Source organism: Polistes fuscatus, unplaced genomic scaffold (assembly GCF_010416935.1).
Source record: "Polistes fuscatus isolate 324 unplaced genomic scaffold, CU_Pfus_HIC Scaffold5, whole genome shotgun sequence".
Taxonomy (NCBI): Eukaryota; Metazoa; Arthropoda; class Insecta; order Hymenoptera; family Vespidae; genus Polistes; species Polistes fuscatus.
Window position 1 is genome coordinate 13,213,383 of NW_025113129.1, and position 26,677 is coordinate 13,240,059.

At 37.6% G+C, this 26,677-nt stretch overlaps 1 protein-coding gene and 1 long non-coding RNA gene across 3 annotated transcripts in view; both read left to right on the forward strand.

The window, feature by feature from the left end:
• The window catches only part of LOC122522676 (S phase cyclin A-associated protein in the endoplasmic reticulum), a 29,704-nt gene extending 24,629 nt beyond the window's left edge, over positions 1–5,075 (forward strand). For both annotated transcript variants that reach the window (XM_043643970.1, XM_043643972.1), the window contains 3 exons: positions 805–1,005; positions 3,864–4,037; positions 4,373–5,075. In XM_043643970.1, the coding sequence (XP_043499905.1) occupies positions 805–1,005; positions 3,864–4,037; positions 4,373–4,453 (456 nt within the window). In that variant the 3' untranslated portion in view covers positions 4,454–5,075. The remainder of the gene's footprint in view (positions 1–804; positions 1,006–3,863; positions 4,038–4,372) is intronic.
• Positions 5,076–10,912: 5,837 nt separating this feature from the next.
• Positions 10,913–12,342, forward strand: LOC122521891. Its single transcript, XR_006304947.1, has 2 exons — positions 10,913–10,990; positions 11,933–12,342. It is a non-coding gene; the product is annotated as an uncharacterized LOC122521891 (long non-coding RNA).
• The last annotated feature ends 14,335 nt before the right edge of the window (positions 12,343–26,677 follow it).

Here is a 26,677-nt window from a genome sequence, read left to right on the forward strand (position 1 = left end):
TCGTAAAAAGAAAATCAGAGTCTTTCGGGCAAGGTCTCCTGACGGCTGTTGTTCTTGTCTCGGTTCACAAAGGGTCTTGTCATTAGATGCACGCGTTACACACATATTTATAGAGTTGTAGTTGGTATATGTAGGATTCTCGATGGAGATATCGTGTATCGTGGGGTTCAGCTGTCAAGGAAGAAAGCCCTCCCGTGAAGTTCGTTACGATGAGACCACCAATTGAATCGAAACGGCACCTCGCGCCCTACCTCCCTCTTTTTCCTCCACCCCCCATCAACCATAAAAAGCATCAGGGGTTATCCATCCGATGGTCCCGTAGGATAGGACCGCGTGCTGGCAACCTTGCTTGCACGGCGCACCGTTTTGTCCCACGGGATACCTCGTCGATTATCCCCGAGTGTGGGCCCTTTCTCCGTTGGATCTCTCCCATCGTCGTGCATTTGCCGAAAAACCAACGTTTATTATCCATTCTCTTTGCTCTACTTCGTCGTTCCGTGATTAGGATTGCTTTCTCGTGCTAATATTTTCTTTCCCGCGATTAATTATCTATTTTTTCTTTTTCTATTTGTCGAAATATCGTATCTAAGTATTTTACAAACATTTGACAATTTTAATCAAACGATTCATGCGATCGGATCAATTATTTTTCTTGGTTTCTTTTTTCTATGGGATATTGTTCAAGTATTTTACTAACATTCGTTTTCTTTCCCCATATCGAATATTTGCAAACGACGAAATATTGGCATTTTTAAGAATATCGTTGAAACGCTTTCTACATTTGTTAATTTTCTTTTTGTTTAGAATCTTCTAGGATCAGAAGGAACGAGTCTGCAGTGGCGATTGATAACGAGTCAAGTGATAACCCGTTTATCGCGAGATCCGTTTACGGAAAAATCAAGTTCCGGTACTACTGGTAACAACCTCAACACCAGCGGTACTTACATCCTATCGGAATTGTTCACGGTTCTCGGATATTTTGCCGTTAACAATTCGGAAAATCAGGTAATCATTTGGATCGGAATTATTCGACATAAATAAAAAACATTTGGATATATTTTGGTAAATGCGATCGAATACAAGTATCTCGTCTCGTAAGACGTTTGTATTCGAAGGGTTAATTACTAAGAAACACGTGTCGGAGAGTATTCGACCGTGGCTTATAGGCAACTTGCTTTAGTAGATAGAGTCAAGAGAAGAAGAAAAATGTGTCGATGCAAAGAGGAGGGGGGGGGGAAAGATAAATAAGAAAGGGCCATGAAAGCGAACAATTAGGCTCACGGTAGGTAGAATTTTCAGGTTCCTTGAAAAAGGAAGATGGATAGGAAGAGAGAGGGGGGGGAAGGAGAGATTAGAAGAGTAGAACGAATGCACTTTGGTGTTTGGAAGTTGCCGAGATGCTTGGTACTACTTCTAATCTTAGGTGGCCATTCCTTCGATATCCTCGGAACATAGCTCGAATGCCGCACGGTTCCTACCGAGCATAGAAAGAAAAAAAGAAACAAACGGGAAAGGGCAAAAAGGGGAAGGGTCTACGAAGTCCCGATATCTCGAAAAATGTCCCTCTCGATAGTCGTGCAGAAAAAAAAAGGGACGTTATGACGCCGTACCTAAACGGCGCCAGTCCGTCGGAATTTTCTCTCCTCCCAAAAGACCAACATTTTTCTACAATATTGTCATACCTTGTTGCACCCTCTAGATCTTCTTTCAACCGTTACCCACAAAGATTCAGTCAACAAATTCTTTAAGGGACCAGAGGAAAAGGTTTCAGATGGCAATCGGGATGAAAATTTGTCGATGTCAGGTCGGGATTCGTGACGCGAATTATTTTACAATCGATGTAATATATTTATTCTCATTTATTTTAACAGTATATTTGTATTTTTTTATTGTTCTGGGAGTTACCTTTTTTTCTCGACACGGTTCAAAGATTTTCTCTCGATTCGTTTCGATGAAAATTGCGCGTGTGTGAGGAGTGGAGGGAATAAATAGAAAGGAAAATCTGACAAATTTTTGTTTTTGTTCGAGACGAAATTGCCGCGTTGCTTTTCTATCGAATTTATTTTACGAGAAAGAGAAAAACACTACCTTACGTAAATTACCAACCCCGGGGTTTATTTTCGTTTCGTACGGAATAAAGAAGAGAAAAAAAAAGAGAGAAAGAGTAAGTCGCAGTGGCATTCGTGTAAAAAGATACTGAAGGATGCGTTGTCTGAATTACATAAACCACTTAGAATGACTTCATTCCAAACAGTCTTGTTTGTACTCTTCTTTACGTTTATATCGAACTAATCGATACAACAAACTGTTTAACTTAGTCGATTGAATTTATCTTCGTTTGCGAAAAGTCAAATAACGTACAACTTTATTTTGTTTGTTCGTACAAATCGATAAATAAATTATTTCGAAAAAAAATGTATCTATCTATGGGAAATTTGGTCGGATAGAAAGAAAATCGTGTTCGGCGTTCCGTTAGAAACACCAAATACTTTCACCCGATAAAGAAAGAGACTTTTCCGAGTTGGCACGCGCGCCTGAACAAAGTAAAAAGAAGTAGAAGTAAAAGAAGAAGAAGAAGAAGAAGGGAAGATGATGATGAAGATGAAGATGAAGAAGCGGTTAGAGTTTCTCGCAGATGTTCGTAGGAGCTTAAAAGTGTTTCGTTTCTCGCGTACACTACCACTTGGAGAGGAGTTTTCTCGATTGGTAGGGCCGTTAGTTTGCCGAGGAAGAGAAAAAGAATAAAAGAAGAAAAAAGATAGGGATGGGGGGATGTAGAAGTTGAAGAGGGGTGGTAGCGACGTCTTAAAAAGAGCCGAAAGACTCGGCGAAAGACGAATGTGCAACGTCGGCGATGCACTCAACGTTACATCCCGATGCGGGAACGTTCATGGATGTTGGATCGATGCACACGCCTCTTTTCTATGTATTTATCTATCTATATCTGGTGGTGTTGCTCTGCGTATGCGCGTGTGTGTGCGTGTGTGTTATACGCGTGCAAGAGCGCACGCTCCTGACGTATGGAATGGAACGTAGTAAATATATCTTAACGGCATTCGCTCCTATATTGATGGGAGGTCCGCTGAGTGTGTTGTGTCTAACAGCTTCTTCCTCTTTCTCTCTCCGGCACCCATGTTCAACACCGTGCAGCACTGCATTTCACGGCAAATGTAACGGGTGACGCCACCGAAGAAAGCCGCGTCTCCTTTCTTTTTTCCTTTTATTATTACCGACCCTTCCATGCATTTCTTTTTAATTTCGATTCCATGCATATTGTAATTTTCCACAAATATATATGTTTCAAATATTTCTCGATTAATTGATTAATTGGAAATAAATGCACCGAGAGAAAATCTATCGAACCGTTTAGAAGAAGAAGAAGGGCTTTGTACTTTTAACGTACTCGAAGAAATGTAAACAAGCGATGTGGGTACTTCCTATATAAGAATTCCGTGCAGGTGCTTTTTCCAAGTAATTTGTTTTCGTTCTTAGGACAGTCAAGAACTCCTCGCAGATGTCTTAGCGTTTAGTTAGTATACTTCTTTTCTTTTCTTTTCCTTTCTTTTTTAGTTTCCGTGACACCTGGTTGCTAGACGTTCCTTATATTTCCCACGATTGTTTATGTATTCGTTGCATCGTATTAATTATTATCTAGTGGATCAATTTCATATTCTTTTTTTTTTTTTTTTCTTTTCTTTTCGTTATTATGATACGGGTCATTTGCAAGTTTCTCCAACGAATTTACTCGCGACATATCCAACGAAAAGTCACGATTTATGATATATCGATATGTTAAATCTTACTCGAGTATACGTTTTATTTGATTTACATTTTTTTTTTGCTTTTGCTTATAATCGTTGCAGTTGATCCTCCAATCAGCCGGAGCTGGACCAAGCGTTCTCCAACAATTTTGTACATTACCCTTCCCATTTTATGGCGATCCAAGGTTAACGCCATACACGTTACCCGCATTACTGGCAGCTACGCATTGCAATCCGGAGGCTAAGGCAATTTTATCTTGCGAATTATCTTATCAGGTAAGCGATTCAATATATATATATATATTTATTCAGTTTTCTTTTCATGCATACACGTGTCTCCTCACATTTTATGAGTTGCGTTTATTTCTTTTTTCTTTTTTTTTAATTAGATAAGCGTTCACTTAGGTGTCAACAGTAATTTTAATCCTTGTTACAACATGTAACTTACATTCGTTCCCATCCGTCTCGTATCTTCCTAATTTTTTATTCTCATTAGATAATTCCCAATTTGAAATGCTAAATGTAAATTTCATTTCTAATCATAGTAAATACGATTATTAGGATTAGGAAATCTCACGTAAATAATCAAACACTGTTATTTCGTTTCGCAGCTTCTGGAAGAGTACAGAAACTCCGAGGAAGGTAAACTGAATCCTCTGGTACGTTTACTAAAGGATCCTTCTAGTCCTTGATATCGAAAAGGGTTTTGATTAGTTTGCTTTTCTATTCGTTAGAGCATAGAAACACATAGAAAAATAATCGTTCGTTACCACATTAAGCGTAATTTCGTTCGTTCATTTTTCGTCGATAGTATTGCGAGTCTCTCTTTCTCTCTCTCTCTTTCTCTCGCACGTGAGAGTATTAAAAAAAAAGAAAAAAAAATATAATAATATAACAATTATACGATACGTACATTACGTTGCGCGTGCATTCGCATAATCGTTTCGCGAATTTCAGCGAGTCTTAAGGCTGGTTCCTCGAGACGAGAACAATTTTTTCAATTAATTCATTATTATTATTATAATAACTCGTCTTTACGTTTATCAACGAGTCATACTCCTCATTCGGGTCGTCAATTTAATAGTCTTCTAATATGATTAACGAGTTATTTATATCCGTTGAAAAGAGAAACTCCGGTGCCACGCGTGTTTACAGACGATTTTGTTCATATTTTTTCTTCTTTTTTTTTTTTTTTAACGTCTTCGTCCGTCGCACACTATTAAAATGAATTAACGTAAATGCTTCGATGGCTACGATGCTGCCTATGTAACTCGAGAAAAATTACAAGCGGAGAAAATCGGAGGAAAGAGGAAAGGAGAGGAGAAAAAAAAAATGCTTTGACACGGTTAATAGCGATTAGAAATGATAGTAAATATTAATTAGAAACAATTTGTACGAGGATACAAAATTTAACGGGTTCGATTCGAACAATTTCAACACGAAGAAGAAGAAGAAGAAGAAGAAGAAAACAATGGTTTTATTTTGAATATCTGTCGTTGGTTCGAAAAAAATGATTTCATTTGATTTAAATTAATCGTTGGAATCGAGCTCGTACATTTTTGAATCTAGTCCTTTTTCACAGCTGATGATGATCGTACATCATTTAGACGTTGTATTAACAGCACATAGAAATACATAGGTATATATATATATATTTATATATATTTCCTTATATAATCCGCTTTTTCGTGGTAGAATAATAAAGCTCGCGAGATGAGTGAAGAACGTGTCTTCTAAACAAAAAATTAAAATAAAATAATAATAATAATAATAATAATAATAGTAATAATAATAAATGAGCCTTCTATAAAATTGATTTCTAATATTAATCTAACGATATGTATTAGAGAGACTCTGTTAGAAAATCTTAGACTATTAGATAACACTCTTTTTGCGTGCGAGTGTTAACCACGTAAACTGTACCAGCAACGTTGGCTGATGATCCGTGTGAACAAATATTTTTATTCTTTATATATTATTATTATTTTATTTCTTTATTATAGGTAATTTATTTTTCTTTCTTTTTCTGTTTTATTATTTATATGTATACAGGGTGAGATAAAAGTCCCTTTCTTCGGGGATCGAAGATTCGTTTATGTAAGTAATTTGTTCATCTTGCAAATGAACAAACAGCTGATATTTTAGTATTGCTTTTTTATGCGATTTTTGTTGCTAAATATTTTTATTTTTGGTATAGTGGAAACATAATGAAAGTACAGATTTTCTAATAGCCAATTTTCAAACAGGAAAAACGCATTTTCAATGCGATTTTTATCTCACCATGTATACTTCTCTTTTCTTTTTCTTTTTTATGGGTGAATCTAATCAGTCGTTGCAATCATGCTTAAGGTTCGTCATATTTCTAAAACGATAAAACTCGAAAAATGTGATTATTTGTATTTTCTTTCTTTTTTTTTTCTTTTTTAAGTAAAGTGCAATATTTGCTTTATTCGTGCTAAGCTATTGTTTATTAGCGAATTATACGGACAGTAAAGATTCGATTGAAATAATTACTTAATCCAATGTGGATGCGAGTACTTATTTAAAATATATAAATATATATGCGTAAGACTATGTGTAGAGATGAAATCTGGTACTAGTTTTCGTGGGCATGAACAAACGCACCAGTGCAATGTCCTGCCAATGCAATAATGTACGCTAGTATTATATCAAATATATGTATGTATGTATGTATCTCGGTAATTATTATTAAATGTATTCATTCGCAAACATATACTTAAATTCATCTAAAATAATAAAACGGCAAAAATTGCATGAATTCATTGGACAACGTAATACATACATATATACATACATACATATATATTTATATATATATATTTAATCTAATTAAATATAAACGTATACACACATACGATTAACATAACTACACATAGCGTATAAGTATGCGTAAAAAAACTCATATGATCAATTTTGTAAAGCTTATAGCGATTTGATATATAAAAAGAAAAGGACGATCGACTTTTGGTCTCCTGACAAAATATAATATTAATAATATTATTAAATCTTATATTATTATAATTATAATATTGAGTATGTATAGTTTGTGCACGATTCGCGATTAACGAGAATGGTATTTTTCTATGATATAGCTAATTAAAAAAACGTTGCTGTGTGTAATCTCGTTCGTGTCGTGTCGTGTTAAAGGTAACGGGCATCTTCTACAATCGAATCAATGTGAGAGTATTTATTCTACTTTTACAATCCAAATTTTTCCTTTTTTTTTTTTTTATTAATCAAATAAGTAATTAGTATATTTATTGGGTTGTCGTATTATCCTAAAATTTGGCATATTTCTTACGTACGAATTATGATCAGTATTATAAAATTATACTAGTATACTTTTACATTTAAAATAATATTGAACGTTTACTCTCAATATTATTGCATACTCAAATAATAAATAGAAATTGCAAAAGTTAGACCGTTTAAATCGATCGTCGTTATCTTACGTCCGTTGCTTTCGAGATCGTGATAATTCCATCTGCCTTTTTTTGCATATAAATAAATAAATAAATAAATAGAAATAATCGTGCATCTTGTAAGATGTGTGGCCACGTAATAATTCAGAATAAGAAAACTAGGAAAATTGAAATAGCGATACATAAATATTATACGAGTTAATAATAATAATCATTTAGGTTAATAATTCTATTCCGAAACGTCTTTCGACGCGAAACTTTATACAGAAAATGAATTTTGATTCAAGAATCGGGATTAGAGCGATCGCACAATATTTCCAAGATTTCCTTCGTTCGCATAAGTTGCTCGAATGAGAAGGGTACATTAATCCGATTATTCTTGAAACAAAAATCGACGATATGTATGTTTGCGGGATAAAAGTTCGTTCGGAAATGAGTCAAATATTATTTCCAACAAAAAGTATTATATTCTAATCGTCATTTTCTTTTTTTTATTCTCACGTCATTTTCATTAACTCGATGAAACGTGAAAATTCGATTCGATTAATCTCCAGAATGATATTTTTCTCAGTATCCGAATATTGAAACACTTTGAAAGATCCAAATAACTGTAAAAGAAAAAACAAACAACTATGTTTTACACGAGACACCAGAAAAAATATTTCTTATAATAATAATAATAAAAAAGGAACAAAAAAAACAGTAAAAGAAGTAGAGGAAGGAGAAACTAATGGATCTCACACACTCATCGGATCTTCGAATACGATCGGATGCGAACAAAATAATTAAATAATGATGATAATAATAATAATAATAATAACAATAATAAAAAAGAAAACCAAGAAAAAAGCATCGAAGGCAAATCAGTAAAATTTGTTTATCTTCACATCACCAAAATAGTCGATACTTTTAGGTGCGTATTCCCTTTTCCATTCGCTTCATTTTATTTCATTTTTCAACTTTTCAAAAGTCATTTTCGATTGGTCCAGAAGATAAAAAGAAAAAAGGGACGATAAAGAAAGAAAAAGATAAAACGATTGGGAAGAAAAGAGGTCGAAGTTGTCAAAATGAGAGGCAAGTTTTTTTTTGCGAATTCGATGCGGTGTTTCGTGCCTCGGTAAAATATTTTTTTTAAGGTTCCCCTACTTCGTTTCTATTTTAACCCTTTGCACTGGAGACGATTTTTCGTATATTTTTTGAATTTCTTACAACTATCGTTTTAATAATTGTACGAAATAGAATCGAGGAAAAAAAGAACTCATCCTCATTCGAAATAAGAAATTGTGAAAAATCAACACGTACAAAAGCCGCCCACGATCGATCGATCGATCGATAGATCGATGAGTCGATTATTAACGATTCCCGAAACGTTTTTTCTTTTTTTAGTTGGCTTGTTGGTTCAGTGGCTATTCGGCTGCCAATCTTTTTCTTTCTTTCTTTCTTTCTTTCCTTCTCGCCATTTCGTTTTATCTTTTACTGTCAGTGTGCTCCGATTCGTCGGGCTTAATGGCAAAACAAAACGACGTACGCGTGGACTTTGGAAGGCCTTTAATCATCTACCATGTAGCTACCTCTCTTCGAAGATCTATCTCAAAGTCTCTGTCAGGCTTTCTTTGGACACTCCTCGATATCTCTTTCTCTTTCTTTCTTTCCTTCCTTCCTTCCTTTCCTTCCTTCCTTCTTTTTCTTTTCTTTCTCTCATTCCGATGCTCTTTGAAAATCATTCCCCCAAAAAAAAAGAACAAAACAAAGAGAAAAAGAAAGAGTTAGGGAGAAAGAATCTACCGTTGATTTTTGTTTTCTTTGTTTAACTCGTCTAAAAGACTGAAAAGGAAACACCCCTTTGGTCACCCTTGATATTTCTTTCTTTCTTTCTTTAATATGCTCTTTGAAAATCATTAAAAAAGAGAAAACAATTAACGAGGTAGATTCGTAATTGATGTCTTTTCAAATAGTTCGCGAAATTGCAAAGAAAATTGACCAAAAGAAACCTTCGATCGGGAATAATTAAATTTAATTCACTCCTAGTAGAAAAACTCGCACGAAAGTGAAAACAGAAAAGAAGCTAAGAATCAACCCTTAAAGAGAATCAACACAGAAACCGATATATTTCCAGAAGAAGAAGAAGAGCAAATGGAAAGTAACGGAACGAGAAGGTCTATGAAAAGGAGGAAGAGAAGCTTGCATGCGTATGTATAATACGTACACACACACACATACATACATACATACGCACACAGATATGTTTAAATGTACATATCATCTACACATTGAATTTGGAGTGGATCGCGCATCGTGGATGACGTATGGAGTTCGGAGGGTAATTTTTTTTCCAAAGCGTTTTAGCGCTTTAGACCAAGCGCCACGAAGCGCCTCCAAGCTTTTTCCATGGGTCCCGTAATCTATAGGCGCACTTAATACAGCTGCTCGTCCAAGTAACTTCCCATTCTCCTCCTCCTCCTCCTCCTTCCTTTTCCTCCATCTCTTTCTCTCTCTCGGCCTGCAACAACGTCTCAGGGGCTCCACTTAGCGGGACTGCATAATATATCACGCGTGCCTGCTTTTTACTCTTTTTTTTTCTTTTCATATATATTTCTTCTTTTTTATTTCTAACCCCCCCCCCCCATTTTCCCTTTCTCCGTTTATTTTTTCTATGGTTTTTTTCTTTTTCACCCATTGCATCGTACACCTACGTTCGACGACCCGTCTCCTCCTCCTTGGCACGCAACTCAACGTGAGACGAGTGCGTATTGCATATATCAGCGAATGCATTTACATTTCCGTTGCGTCGAATTAACGATTGATTCGCATACCGAAAATGTATTCCTTTCGTCAAGAGAGAAATTTCACGCGTAGAGAAGATCGGTTTGACCTTTTGGGTGCTGCTCGATTGGTTGCATTAGTCGTAACGATTTTATATTAGCAATAAGTAAATATTTTCGCTCAATTTTTTTTTTTTACTACGATTCATCTCTCTTTTTTATCTCTTTCTCTTTGACGTATTATAATGATGACGATTATTGTTATTATTATTAGAAAGTTTATTGATTTTCTAGGAAGGATTTATATTGAAATATAATTAATAGATATATATATATAAATTAGAATTGACCTAAAACATATTACGTTGAATTTGCATTACCATAATTAGAAAGTTTGCTAAAGGAGATGAGCATAAAAAATTATTAGGCCAAGAAAAAAAAAGAAATGAACTGAAATGTTTCCACGGAAACTAAGTTTTTCGACTTAGTCTAATCATAGTAGCGAAGGGGGAAAAAAAAAAAGAAAAGGTATAGTAAGGAATAAGGAATTGGCTGTTATGTTCACGGAGAACCACAATTACGTTCTATCGTTAGAGAGAAGTAGTTTCCGAGTCCTCGAGTTCGTTCGTTCGTTCGTTCGTTCGAAAGGGAAAAGGAAAGGTCCGTAGGACGAAGAAGAGAAGGTGAGGGGGGTGAGTGGGTGGAGGTCGGAGGGTAGAAACGTTGGTGCTCTCACGATTATACGCGAAGAGCAGCAACCCTTTGCCGCGTGAACACACCGCGAATAGTAGAGGGCCAGGGCATGCGTGCGAGGGGTGCTATATCCATTACGCTTATTACAACCCCCGACCGCCGGCACCATCCTTTAACCATCCGCTCCCTTGAACCACCCACCCTTTTACGTGGATGAACATCGATCGACACCCGACCCGGAATGGTCCACCACCACCACCACCACCACCACCACCACTACCGGCAAGGCAACACTAGCGTTATCATCGTCACGACAGTCAGCCAACGTCAGGTAACAAAATCGTTCCTCTCCAACCCTCTTTTTTTTTTCCCTACCCTTCTATATTCAACTACGTATTTCAAATTTACTACCAACTGTTCTTCTCCGAACATATTTTTTTTTTAATTTTCATTCTTCTCGCGTTTTCCAGTTTTAATCGCGCGTAATGTTATTTCAATTAAGTTTTCACCGATAAATGATAAAATTTTCTATAGCTATTTCAACTAAAATCAGTATAATAAGGATAGCGCGATCTCGGTGGGTGAACACTGTAAAGAGTCAAAACAAATAATTAATAGAAATTTAGTTAGTCGAATGTAGGAAAGATAAAGATTGTTAAAAAGAAGAATGAACATATCTAATTTCTTCTTTCGAGCTCGATTCGCGCGAAATCGGATCGGATTCCTAACTGCGAAGGGGCAAGTCACCCTTTCCTTTTACAGAAACATTTTCCTTCCCTATTCCTTCGAGATATATATATATATAGAGAGAGAGAGAAAGAGAGGAAACTTGATCGTTGTTTACGCAGTACGTCGTATCCCAGCGTAAGCAAAGCATCCGTTTGTCCATTCGTCCATCCATCCAATTCGAGCAAACATCTCTCCCGTGTCACAGTATCTTCGATCCCACGCAAACTACTTTTTCTCGATAATATTTCAAATAAATTCGTTTCGCGTCTGCAATTTTCACGATCCTTTATCGTCGTCGTATTCCTTTTAAACTAAAATTCATTACAACGTGTTTTTTTGTTATTACAGTTTGTCAATCGAGACTAAATCAAAACGCGAGTCCATCTTTTTTCCCAACACATCATTCTTTCATTCTCTGTATAAGTAAAAAGAACGGAAATTCAGCGTATTTCGCGTTCATCCTCTCGCAATCACTTATCCCCCCCTGCACAATCGATTTCGGCGACTTCGTTGTTTCTTATCGTGGTGAATTTCGTCTGCGAAGGGTAAGTCCTAACAACGAGCAACGACAAAAATATAAGCGCAGAGAGGAGAAGAAGAAGATCATCCTTGCACGTAAAACCAACCAACCAACCAACCACCCCCCTGCTACGTGTGTTTTTCTACGAGTCTGAATAACGGGCAGGAAAATAAAAAAAAAGAAAAATAATAATAAAAAGAGGGAGGGAAAGATAAAGAAAGAGCGAGAGGCAAATATATATACGCACGAAAAGAGAAAGACGGAGATCCCTGCTGACAAGGGCGCGGCTGCTGATTGCTGTCGCATTGTGCATTGCCTCGTCCCACAAGGAGACTTTGGTATTGTCGCTAGCGACGTCTGAATACCCTGGCAGCTCGACTTCCAATGACGTGGGAGGAACCACCAAGAGAAACACCGAGAAAAAGTCCAAGAGAGAAAGAAGAAAAGTAGTGGGGGTACTACAGGGAATTTGCTTCCTTGCAGGGGGGCAAAAATTAAACCCCAGAGACAATAGGTCAAGCGTTCATAGAATCGAACACGCCCTCTCCCTTCTGTCCCTTTACTCGTCCACATTTCTTTTTTTACTCCGCTATTCACCGTCTTCCTTTCTTTCTTTTTTCTTTTTTTTTTTTGGGAACTTTTCAGAATCGAGGAAAGTGATTAACTTTGATTGAACGAAATAGTATTGTCGCGTTTTCGTTCTGGAAAATATATTTTCAATCGTTCATCGCGACTAATTGGATCAACGAGAGAATGTGTGTTTTGATTATTATTAATTATAAAATGAAATTGGTTTACGGCGCGTTTAATTTTTAAATTTCGTTAGAGAGGGGACATTATGGAAGGCACGTTTGAGTCAGTTTTGCGGCAAAGATCACTGGGGATGATCACTGGGGCTTTTACCGCCTTTGATCTCGCGGATAACAAAACCCTACCTACCCCCTTCGGCTAGTTATTTAGTAGAGAAAATTAGTCGTCTGCGACGGGTAAATCGTTCGTGGAGATTTTTCGGAAGGTCCCGTTGATTCTCAATCGTCCTTTACTAATTCGAAATGTTCGGAAACTAATGTTCGCATGACCAATCATAGTCGATATAAATCACTAAACAAACAAAATGTTGTATATTTTCTTCGATCCAAAACGTTTAATCTAAAATTAATTTGATTGGAATCCGACGATTATAGTTCATCGATGTATCGAAGATTAATTAACATGTTTGTTGTTTTTCCCATAAGTAAAATCATAGTAAATGATAATAAATCACGTTGAAGCGAATGAAATTGAAGTGAGCAAAAGGAAGGAAGGAAGGAAGGAAGAAAGGGAAAGAAGGGTGGACGAGAAGCATGCGAAAAGACTTTACGGAAAAAGCGTTCACGTTGAAAGCAATCGGATCATGGGTACGAGTCGTGGGTTAGAGTTGTGGGGTCGAGTCGACTCGTCCCATGATCCCCAGACGGTCGCCGTAAACTTGTAAAACAATAAAAGCTTCCGGTGAGCCGGCGAACTCCTCTCGCGCTTGTTCACAGCGCGGTCAACCGAACCGCTACATCGAGTTACGTTCGACGCTGAAACTTTTCACCGGATATCGTTGAACAGACGAGAGAGAAAGAGACAGAGAGAGAGAGAGAGACGACTCGTCGTCGTTGCTCAGGACGTGATGTTTCCTCTTTCCTTTCTTTATTTTTTTTCTTTTTTTAACAATCTTTCTAGTAGAATTACAAAAGGAAATCCTGTCGTTACGCAACAACAATATATTCTTAATGATTGTCGAGAATTAATCGGGAGAAATAATTTGGTATATTAAAACGCTAACCTCTCTGAAATCAATCAATTGGTCGATAAGAAGGTTTTTCGTTCGCAGATGTAGCAGCTATCCATTCATGAGTACGTGTTATTTTATTTCATAGTCTCTCGCGCCCCTTATGGTGTCTACTAGCCGACGTGGTGCATTAAACACGGAGGATCGAGCAGGCAGACAGACAGACAGACAGGCAGACGGACAGACAGTCGGGGATATGAAAAAGAGCGAGAAAGAGATGGGAAGAGATAGGAAGACAAAGAAGGATGATAGAAATGAGAGGCACGAATTCACGGCTAGTTATTGTACTACTCGAATGAATGAGATAGCAAGAGATAGAAAATAAACGGTAGGGGGTTTGAAATGCGCGCACACACATCTAAGAACAAACACCGATACCAGTTGCGATACACTGTGTGCAGGGCGCGCAATGTGGACACAGTCAAGGTCCAGTGATCAGCTGATTGATTGTCTCTAGGGTTGCTATTTAGAGGTATCATCGTGAACTGGATGACAGACTGGATGCGGAGACGCCAGTGGTACGCTACGAAAAGACAGATTCATTTTCGTCGATGAGAACGCAAGCGTACGAGTCTTTTTTTTTTTGATTAATGAAAATTCAACGTGAATTTCGCGTTGCTATTTATATTAATTATAATAAGGAAACTTTGAGATCGCGTGGAATTTATTCTACGAAGAAATATGAATGATTTGGTTATATTCGATCAGGGTTAGTGTTACACTCGTGTATTGTTGTTGTTGTTGTTGCTGTTGTTCAACCCTTTGCTTCCGACAGTTTATATTAGCTCGAATTTCATTGTTAGTATCCTTTAGATAAAATATCATCGGATTTATTTTCTCGACTATATCGTCATTCATTTTATTTAACGATATTTCGAGTTATTATAAAAGATCTACGATGTATAAATGCCGAACGTAGAAAGAGTATAATAGGAAAGTCATTTCTGCGATTATGCTGCACGAACGAACGTTCAAATTAGTCGAAGAAATGGGAGTGGGGAAGAGGGGGGAGGTGAAAATGAGCGTCGATTAGTCGTCGAGGAGGACACCGTGAAACGGACCTTTAGTCATCCACTACGAACGATTGGCTTTTTTTTTTAGCGGCTCTCCAGACACCCCCGTTTACCCTCTTCAACGTTTCCGAGGTTACCGACAACGGCCGTCGACGAGGAAATCGCCCTCTTTTTGGCTTTAAATCGGGTCACCGGATATGTACTCGAAGGACTCTTTAATGGAGATGGAAAGAAGAAAAAAGAGACGGATAGATAGAGTGGGCGAGGGGGGTGGGAAGCGAGTGAAGTAGCATAGAGCGATGGAGAGGGGTGAAAAGTCGTCGTTGACGTTAGAAATTAACGTAGGGTGGAGGACACAGGGTGGCCTCGCCATTGTCCTGTCTCTTCCTGGCTCGCTACCAAGCGCCGCACCCCTTCGAACGATGAACACAGAAAGAGAGAGAGAGAGAGAGAGAGAGAAACGAATGCGAAAAAATTCAGATGTGAAATTTTCATTTCCGCCGCGGCTCACCGACTCGGAAGAAATACTTCCTGAATTGTTCGGGGGGGTTCGTTCGGGTTGCTCGATCGTCATTCCTCGCGAATGCTAAAAATAAGAATGCTAAAGAAGTTCTCTTGTTCCCGATCAAGTTTTTTCTCTCCTTTTTTTTTATCGAACCTTATCTCATAGGGGTGAAAGGGAACTTTGAATGATCGAACATATAATATGGTATATTTCTTGTGAAAATAAAATAATATACGAATAAAATTACAAACCTATCAAATATTCCTTGAAATATATAAATTACAAGAAAACGGGAGTTACAGGAAGGAAGGAAGGGGTTGCGCCTAGTCGAATCCACCTGCACGATGCGACGTTCGGATGTAATTAAGAAACACGAACACGTGGAAAAAGAAAAAAAGAAGAAGAAGAAGAAGGCAAGTGTTTCGAATACTCGTAGGTATCTTCTTCTCATTAATTCGAGGATGTTTTCAAGACGACTCTCCCACGGGGGATCGTTACCGGTCTCTTTATGTATATAGGCTTGACATACAAACATGCGGGCAGTGTTGTAATTAACCGCAATCATCGACGGCAAACACACAACCTGGCTCTCATGGGACATCATTGGGTTCCTCTCTCTCTCTCTCTCTCTCTTAATATATTCGTTTCTCCGTCTCACTTGATATCGCCAGCACGAGTATAAGGAGCGTACACTAATACTGATCAATATTTATGACCGAAATCCAAGGGTGAATCCGTACCACCCCCTCACCGTAACCGTCTACCATATCGCGATTGTGTGCTTTTCGAGGATACGAGGAGCGTGGTCAATATTTATGATCCTGATCCATTCGCCATACCACATCCGACACGAAACCTTCTCGTCCTGCTTGACAAAACTCTTCTAAATCTAAGTTTAGATTCAATATAAAAAGAAAAAAATCATCTTAGTAGAGTAATGTTAGAATATTCATAAAAATAATAATTAGTAAAACATTTTTAACGATGTAATAGCTTACAAATCGGTTTTTGAATTAAAACCATTTCCCGTTATACGCGTATAATTTAACGATGCATTAAGCACGCGTGAGAAAGAAAAAAAGAAAAGAAAAGAAAAAAAAAGAAAAGAAGAGCCGGTAACGTTGGAAAGTCTCGAGAATCTCAATGTAGGAAAAGTCATTGTCCTTGTTTCCTTTTCTCTCTTTCCGTCAGTCCATCCTTGTCGTTCCAGTTCCTTTTCCCCCGTTATACCGTTCAGTTCCGTATGTATTCGCGAGGCGACACAGATATGCTTTTAGCGCGTGCGAGGGTAGAACGTAGAAGCGTCGTCGTCGTTTCTCCCCACACACACACACACACACACATACACGCAGAGGATCGCAACGATGTCGTTACGTGGGTGCGTGCACGCGTCAACGAGAGCGTCGATGTGAACGAGAAGAAAACGCAGCGTCCTTTCTCCAAACCCTAAGGGATGATAACACCGCTGCCTAAGGAAACTAACTCACCCTTCTTACCAGACTCGGGGATTTAGAAGGGGGCTCTTCTTCTTCTTCTTCTTCTTCTTCTTCCTAGTAGTTCTGATCGTTTCTCGAACGAATATCATTATTATTTCTCAATGTTTAACATTAGAGAATCGGTTCGTTGCGTAATTTTTGCATTCAAAGATGACCGAGCTTATCGGGAAAAATGACGAACAGGTCCTTTACCCTATTCGGAAAGAGAGAGATAAAGAGAAACGAGGAATACAAGGACGCACACCGAGGACTGCGAGTTGGTACAGGGTCAAGCCTGTAATCGAGCGCAAAGTGCAACATGTTCTCGCGTCAATAGAAATCTAGGGCCTTTGCAGTATAGGGCAGAATCGAGCTTCGGCTTTTGCAAAGGCACCTGCTCTTACGTTGTGTAGGATACATTTGCCGAATAAAGAGCACGAGAGAGAGAAAGAGAATAATCGCATGGCAAGGTTTCAAGGATCGTGATTAAAGCTTGCCCTCGTCCAGCGACAAGGATCGTTTGTGGGGTGGGGCGAGGGGGGTGGTTGGGTTGCAGCTTTAGGATTCGACATTTGGTGTCATTGTCGAAGGACGAGGACTCGAAGGGTGCGCTCTCTCTCTCTCTCTCTCGCTCTCTCTCGTGGACCTCTCTAATGCTGATTTAATCAGAATCACGAGCAGCAGTCTCCTCCCCTGCACCTTGCTCTCTTCGATCTCGACACGGCTAGCTACGTTCGTATGTATGCGTGCGTGTATGCGTGCGTGTATGCGAGTGGGAAGGGCTCATCGTTTCGGGCACATATGGCTGGTATACACGCCGATTATTACATTACGTATGTAGGCTCAGGAATAACGAAAAAGCACCACTGGATTTGTTCGGGGTGATTCGCTTATATTTCCTTCTTCTTTTGCGATTTGAATAAAATTTGTCTAAGGTAAATTATCCTTGTGATATGCACGTATGCGCATCCTGCATAATACTTTTGCGGTATGTGACACTTTTATTCGATAGGGGGAAAAAAAAAGTTGATTTATTCTTTAATTATTACACGATGTATATACCATTTATAATTGTATTATATCATTTGATTGTTATTTTTTATGATTTTATTTACATTTAAAATTATTATTTTAATTGCATTCGCAATACAAGTACAAATCTTACGCGTATCGAATTATTTCAAATTCGCGCGTGACTTTAACTTCTCCATTTTTATTTGCCGTGCTTTACGAGGATACTTAAGCAAATACTCATATCTTTTTTACATTGCTTTAAAGTCAAGAAGACGAATAATTCATCGTCGTTTCTTTAAGGTATAAACGATAACATACCATTTACGATTCATATATCGAAAACGTTATAACGTTATTAGAGACATTAATTAGAAAGTTTGAAAATACCAAAGAATAAATTACTTCGACAAATCGTTTTACTCTCTTACGCCATCTTCGTTACGTCAGATCGCTGCTATCTTCGGTGTCCTCGTTGTTGTCTCGTTCGTGTTCTTCGATCGTGCAAAAAGTCCTAAGAAAGAACGAACAAATCTCTGCTAAATAAACTAACAATGATTTATTTTCTTTTCTACTTAGTTTATTCTTAGAAACAAAGATCGAATCGGTTGTTTTTAAAAATGTACGGAAAAAAGAAACAAAGGAAAGAGGAAGAAGAGGGAATACGTACAAAGACAAAAAGTAAGAAGATTTTGAATCATTCGAGCAATTGTTTTTCCGTCCGACGGTAAAAGAGTCAACCAAGAGAAGATTATTTGGAGTTTGTAAAGAACGAGCAACGCATCATGGACGCCGATTAAGCAAACATATGGCCTTTCATACACGCGAGTAATTTCGAATCTAACCTGGTAAAATCGAACAAATAAAAATCCTTATTACAGATTGGCTATTCTTTTCCGATCGGTACACGACGATATTTCAAACGATTCGTTACAAGTGATAATAAATCCTTTTTTAACTTTTTTCTTCTAGCCAATTTTAGATACGAACGTCGATAGATTTTTAATATTTTTCGGTTTGAATGTGTTTAAGGAATTATCGCGTTAGGATTTTCGTAACGTGCAACGCGGATCGTTTCGATTTAAAAAAAGACAAACGAGAAAAACAAACAATTTTCGTTATAGTCTTTTAACGTTTCCATTAGGATCGCGATCGAATTTTAGATATTGAAATCCAGTCTATAATCTACCGTTCGTATTTGCTGTTCGACAACCGTATGTCACTTAAGAACGTATGCTAGCTTAGTGTGTACATTAAATAACAGGATTGATAAAACGGTAGGAGGATAGGTATTAGCTGTATATCTCGAAATAGAAAAAGAAAAAAAGAAAAATAAACCGTTTAGCACGTTACGTATATGTGAGACGCGAGCTTGCGCGTGGTAGTACGAAAACATTTTTAAATAGAATTTATTTCGCGCGTTGTTCTATAAAATATCAAAGTAGTCTTTTAAATGTTTCGATATATAATTCTTACGATTAATCTATATCAAATTTTATTCTATACAATGGCTCAATATAATACTTAAACAATTTCAAAAATCAATTCATCTATTTGTAAATATTTAAGTCTAATTTTTCTCGTTTAATTAAAAAAACTACAAGCTTAATTACGATCTTAAAAAGTCCGGAAGAAGCGTAAACTTTAGACTTAGCCTGTACAAATTTAATCAGATCAGGACGAGAACTCCTCGTAGACGATTTTGAAAGAAGAGACATTGAAAATTTCGGATTAACGAGAAATTCATTTCCCCAACACACTTAGTTCAATAATTATAAGAAAATAGAAAGAGGTGCGATTTGTGCTTGGTAACAAGAGTGGGAAGATGGTGAGGGGGGGGTAGAAAAAATATTTTCACGAAGTTTCTCTCCCTCTTCGAAAGAGAGAGAGAGAAGATTCTGCGAGAGTCCCCTGAATCTTTCGATCCCCCTTTTCGACGATGCATTTGCGTCGTCCCCGTTGTTGTAATCCATCGAGCCTTGGTACATTGAATATCTGCGAATATCTGTACGAAGGAAGAAGACGTGGAAGAGGAGGGCGGGGAAAGGGGGGTGGGTGTAGGGGAAAGGGGGACGATGATTCGATGGGTCGTCGAAGCGTCGAGACCTACGTCGAGTCTCATTGCGCTTTTCTGGACAACCAAAATCGAATTTATTGTACGGTACGAATGGTATCAAGAGAGAGAAATGGAGAGGGTGTGCTAGGGTAAATGAGAGAGGGAAAGAGAGAGAGGGAGGGAGGGAGAGGCGGAGAACGGCTCTCGTGTTTGCAACACCGTAATCGAATCTAACTGAACGCTAATCGAACTGGACCAGTCACTTTTACGTGGGGTGCACTTGGAACGTGCTGTAGGTGTTAAAATGCGTTATCGTCTAGTATGTATGTGTGTCCGTGAGAGGGAGAGAGAGAGAGAGGCGGAAATAGGAAAAGAAAAAAATCATTTTTCTTTATCTTTCTCTTGCTCACTGTCAAGAAGATTTATACTCATTGCATGTAAGTATGTACTCCAAAGTGTTTTCTAATCATTTACTTATGAAATTTTTTCAGATAAATATATTCCTTTTTTTTCTATAGTTCGTTTTCTCTTTTTGTATTTCTTCTCTCTCTCTTTCTCTTTCTTATTGTTATGAAGATGTGAAATTTAACGAGATTATTTTGGAAGAATAATGCGAATAATTATTTACTCCAATTTCTTGTTAAATAAGATGATTAATTAGAATTTCGAAGAATATATATATCTATTTTTAGAGAATTGGTCTCGCGTGAAGATAAAAGATAGAAAATAATGGCGAGTGGTAAATGATATAAATCTTATTGTTAGGTAAACTCGTTTTGAACGTAAGAAGAAGGTTCGAATAACGGGAAAAAGACAATTTGAGCTACCATTTTAGGACGGTAGTAGTTCCAACCCTCGATGGGTGATCGTTATTCGTCTCTAAATGAAAGAGAAAGAAAGATAGAAAGATAGAATAAGATAGAGATAGAAAGATGGAGTGACATCACCCAGCACCTTTAAAGTCTTACCTTTGCTAAATCCTCGAATTAGTAGTCGCCGTCGTTCGTGATGCAAGATAACGTGGATGTAGATGCCAGGTAGATTAGAGCCAAGGAGGCTCAAAAAGAATCCCTCCGAGAGAGAGAGAGAAAGAAGGAAAGAGAATTCGAAGGAGAGAAGAAGAGAAGAGCCGAGAAGCGAACCGAATGCTTCCAAGGGAATGAATACATCCGGAAAAGAAAAGTGGCCCGGGTCAGTGACGTAGCAGATGCGAGTTCTCGATATGGGATTACCCTCTTCTTCTTCTTCTTATTATTATTATTATTATTATTATTATTATTTTCTTTTTCTTTTTTTAAATTCTCACTAAACGCCCGTCGAATTCTCTCCTCGTGTCTTTCCCTTCCTAATTTGCGTGTCTTACTTTATTTCCCTCTTTCTTACTAATTATTCGACACAATTAATAGTTTCAATACTTTTCCTTTTATCGAAGATCTAATAAAAATAGAGGACATCTATACTTTTCATAAAATCACGTCAAATTATTCGAAATCTCGTGTAACATCTGATTCGTTGACTAATAAATGTCATCGTTGGGTTTAACGATTCGATCTATACGATCTACGATTAGATAGATCTTTTTTAGGATAGTACACATTTACCATTCGAATTGTCGTATCGTCGGGTCTCCTGAAAATAAAAAACATAATAGGATTGATATTAAAATTTTGGTCTTTTTCTCGAAGTAGCCTTCCCCAGTCGTTCAGTCGTTTAATTCGTGCCTTTTATGACGCGACGCGCGACGCGAAATATAATTATTTAACAAGTCAAATAAAAACGTACGCGGTGACTCTTTAATTACGAATTTAATTTCTTATTCATCGAATGAAAAAAGGAAAGATGCGCGATCGATGTATCGAACCTTGAATCTTTCGTACGAACGTATATGGTTAGATATTTCTCTCTCTCTCCTTTTTTTTTCTTTTTCTCCGTTGCGAGAGATACTCTTGACGAGAGTTTTGGTGGAAGAGAGGAGCTTGCATAATAGAGGGATGCACTTAGCGCTTCGCCACGGGAACCAAGCTGCGCCGTAGCGAATCTCTTAACAAACACGCGTCTCTTTTCTATACCTTACCGTGATGCCTGCTATCATCTGGCCTCGCCATTACGTTCTACGAGAACCCTGAAACCAAAGAACGGACGGACGGCCGGAAGCTGTTGAGTCATCCGCGTTTTAACCATCAACGACTCGGAGACACGAATCCAAACGCGTTCAACCACCTTCGCTTATATAAAACTCTATTTTATAATAATAATAATAACAATAATAATATTTAATCGATACACGTTCAATTTGATTTTTCCATTTTATCTAAGCAAACGTAGATTCGGAAAATCTTATCGCAAGCATATATATCTATATATATACATATAGTATTTGCGGATATAACACGCGTGTGTTTGTGGCTTCGATTTCAAGTGGGGCGTTCCTGTGGGAAAGTAAGCTCGGACGATTGGTATATGGCACGCGGGGGAGTATGGACAAAAAGGGTGCAGTAATAATGCGACATTATGCTGTATAACGCGGATCATATTCCACGCATCGTCGCCCATTAGGCGAGGGACGAACGGATCGAGAAACGACCGTGAGACTCGCTCGTTAAATGAGACTACATTTTTACGTGCGGTATTTCTTTCTTTTTCTATTTTTTTTTTTTCAATCAATTTTCTTACACTCATTCCAAATGATTAATTAATGAAGATTTTGGGACGGACACCCGTTACGCTAAGCTCTCGACAAATCGTTGCAATGATTATTCTCGATGGCTTTGCGGAAGGTTAATCGCGCGTCTCCTAAACTTTTTTCACGATACTTTTCTTCTTCTTCTTCTTCTTCAGCAACAGCAGCAGCAACAGCAGCTCTTCTTCCGAATGACGAGTGTTCCCTTTGCACGAATTCCATTAATCTATCTTCGCCCTACTCTTACACAAGCCTACACTTTTTCTTCTCGAGACAGGATCTATTCTTCGCGAGAGTAAAAGATATTCCAAGAGAAATCACGCTAGGAACGCGATTCTTCCGCTTATACAGGGTGTCCCATTTATTCGACGTAGTCCTTATTGTTACTCTATTTCAAATGTTCCATGTTCATTTATGTAATTCCACGTTTATCTCGATGCGAAGAAAAAACCTTCTCGAACTAAGTACTTCGTATATTTGATGGAACAAATTCAAAGACATCGAAGGGCTTGAAAGTTCTTACACTTTATCGAGTGGTGGGAGGAGGACTTTTCGACTCCGAGGTCCTCTCTTCGTTTAATCCTCGCTTCGTCATCTTTCGAAGATACACATTTATCTATGAAAATCGATTATTTCGAAATATCTCGTGTCACGACTCGAGGTAGCGAGAACTTTCTTTAAAACTTCTTCTTCTTCTTCTTCTTGGTTTAACTTTTCGATTAGAAATTAGGTAGGATTTATTTCATTAATTGTTGGATATATTTTGATAATGTATAAACAAATAAGAAAAATACGTGGAACGTAAGAGAATACGAATAGTATTCGTGTAGGAGTAAATAAGTGTAGGTGTATCTGCGATATCACTTAGCATTAGGAAGAACCGAGCACCGAGGCACCCTTGCTTGCGAACGCTCGGACACGCGCAAAAAATAGAGGGAAGCGTTTTGGGGTCGCTTAACTTTCCGCGTTCTTCTTCACGGGGCTTGGATCGCAATAAAAATATTGATGGTTCGTTTCCGGCCCGTAGACATGACAATCGACTAATTATTCACCGACCACGCGACCACGCCGGATATTTAGAACGTCCTCTCGCGTGTCCTCGCATTTAATAGATCGAAATCTCAAATTGTAAACGTAATCGCGGTAAGTGAATATTTAATTAAGAAATTTATCGTGCTCCTCGTATGTTAAAATTTTAATCTTTTTTTGTTGTTGTTGTTTTTACATAATTTTACAATTAGAAAAATATTTGCATATACGTTAACATCGAACATTGGGAATATATTTGAATGTTTGTCCAGGAGCAGGATGCTTTTCAAAAAGGTACTCGAGAAAACGGAACAAACGGAGGAAGTTTTTGGGTGAATTTGGCGTAAAAAGGATGGGTTTGGAGAGAAGTGGGTATCTCGGTGGAACGCCTGTAAGTTGGCAAGCGGCGCATTGGTGGCACGTGACGTCACGGTAACGTCAATTAGGCGTCGCGTGGCCTAACAACGCCACGCGTCATTTGTCAGTGTCCCCGTGCTCGTCAGGGCCGTTTCTCTTCGAATATGGCGCGCGTGCGTACCTTTCTCTCTCTCTAATACACTTACAATCTATCGCGTGCTTTCGCGCGCACATATACACTTCTCTCCACCTCTTCCTCCGCCCTCCTTCCAACTGAGAAATGAGAAAACGCTTCCGGATCCTTTTCGATTCGTTCGTACCTTCTTCTTACTTCCCATTTCATTTTATTTTTTAGAGATTTTATTCGATTTTTACAAATGTCCTCCCCATCTCGGTCTCCCGAATTTGCGGCTGTTTTTTTCTTTTTTTTTCGTTTGTCAGCGACTAATATCAAGAATTTTACTTGGTATATGTTTTAGTCTATTAAATATACAAAAATAGAAATATATATGATTGCAAAATATAAGTGAAATATAAGTTTAATCGAAGCTCGTACAGTCGGATATCTTTAAAATCGTGGAAGCATAGCGGGGTGGTGATCGAAAAGGAAGGGTGTAGTGACTTTTGACTACGTGTCGTCCACGGAAACGCGTCGTGACACGTGACCCCAACATTCGAATTCATTGCCACTGACACGTGACTTCCAATCAAACTGTATTGTACTTAGAACTTGCACTCGCCGCTGTAAAATTCACAATGGCCACACCTCGATCCGCGATGCAAGTGTGTGGGAGACGTATTATGCGCTTGTACTCTTACAAATTGGTAAGTTTCATTTCTAGAACAATTATACTTTTCGGAGAGTTTTATAGAATTTATTTATTTCAAAATTAGGTAACGATAAAGAAAAATGTTGATCAGATATTTCATTTGTATATATACGAAAGAACGAAAAATTTATTATAGTAATCATATATAGGAAAGTTTATTATCACGTTGGGTAGAAGATAGGTGAATTGATATAGGGGGTCAGATAAGAAAAAGAGGGCTAGAGAAAATCGACAAAGGGTGAGAGAGAGAGAAAGGGAAAGAAGGGCGGTAATGAATTAATTGGCTTGCGTCGACGCGTGGCCGGATGTATGGCCGATCGTGCTCAACTTCCGGTACTGAGTCTTCCTTTTCCTTCGCTTTCAGGGTTTTCGTGGTTCCGTTAGAAAGCCGCAGGACGAGACTGACACGAGCCTTTAACGTCGTCCATTGTCCTGGAAAATATTTATCGTGCGTTCTTCTCTTCTCCTCCTACCAGAGGAGAAAAATTCTTTTACGAATTTATTTCTCCCTACGAATCGTATACAAAGGATAGTAAAACTGTCCTCCTTGAAAATCTGTCTCTTAGCTTCCACCCCCTAAAATCATTTTCGACATTTATCCTTTCTCGTTCGATGAGTTCGACGAAGACACGGGAAACCCTGGAAACACTGGAAATTCGAAAACAATGCTAGAGTGCTTTATCTATTTCTATTAAACTAAAGCATAGGATGAGTCAAAGTTCCAATATGGGTTCCAATATGGTTCTTGGCTGATTTTCCAAATCGATTACTCTTTCCAGATATTCTTTAAATTCGTTTCACCTTTTTTTCGCGCTTCAATATTACAAGCTTCCCTTTTAAAACGCCAACCCTAAGAAGAGGTGCTTAAAAAGTCTCGAACGAAAGTAATTCATTTTTTAAATCATCCAAAAACTTTGTGATGCATCCTTTGGTAAAGATAGAAGAATATAATTACGTCGTTATAAATATTACTATAACTTTAATATTATATATATACATATATACTTTTGTTGTAAAATGTTTTTTATCGAAAGAAAAACAAATTCAAATTTTTATTATTAAATAACGAATCATCCGGTAAAGTAGATTCCCGTGTCGTTCAGTATTTTTAATAGAATAGATGAGAAACTCTACGTATAGCGTATGTGTCAATTCATCTTAATCATTCATTCGATAGTTTTTTTTCTTTTTTTTTTTTTTTTTTTAATTCTGACGATCATTTTACCATAGGTTTTTGACATGGACAATATTTTCAACGTATGCGTCACGAACATCGCTGAATCATAATCATTTTTCTACTCCATTTTGAAATTTTCCAAGATAACAGAAAGTTCGATAGTATTGTTAGAAAGAAAAAAAAACGAAATGAGAGAGAGAGAAAGAAGTTTCGGTGGAAAAAGGAAACATCTTGTCCATGTCCATGTTCGTAGGAAATATTTATCGCGTTCGACCTAGTTTTGGGAATGGGCCGATTGCCGTGTTCACAAGAGAACTATCTATATACTAATCTTTTAGTACAATAGAATTAGATAGAAATAAGAAGGTCTTGATATTATCCAAGAATATTTCTATCAAAATAATCATACACCATATTGCAATTATTTTATAATCCACGTTTTATTCGATCTAATATTTTGAATAATATTTTATCTCAATTTTTTGTGCACTTGTATTATCACATATCTAACGTTTTTACCTGAATCATTTCACCGTAAACCTCATATCTAAATTCTCATTAAAGATATCTCGACCGTTAATATATCTATTCAAAACTTATTACAAAATTTATAATTCTATGAATTATGAAATCACTTGTGGCGTAAAAAAAAGAACAATATTATTTTAAATAAAACTATTTAGATTTGAATACGAAGTATCAAAAGCGTCAAAATTGAATCAGATTCGCGAGAGTAGAAATTGAAAAAAATGATGATAGGAGGAAGGGCTAAGTAATCGTCCTACATAAGTTACGAAATAAAAGTCTGTAGAAAAGG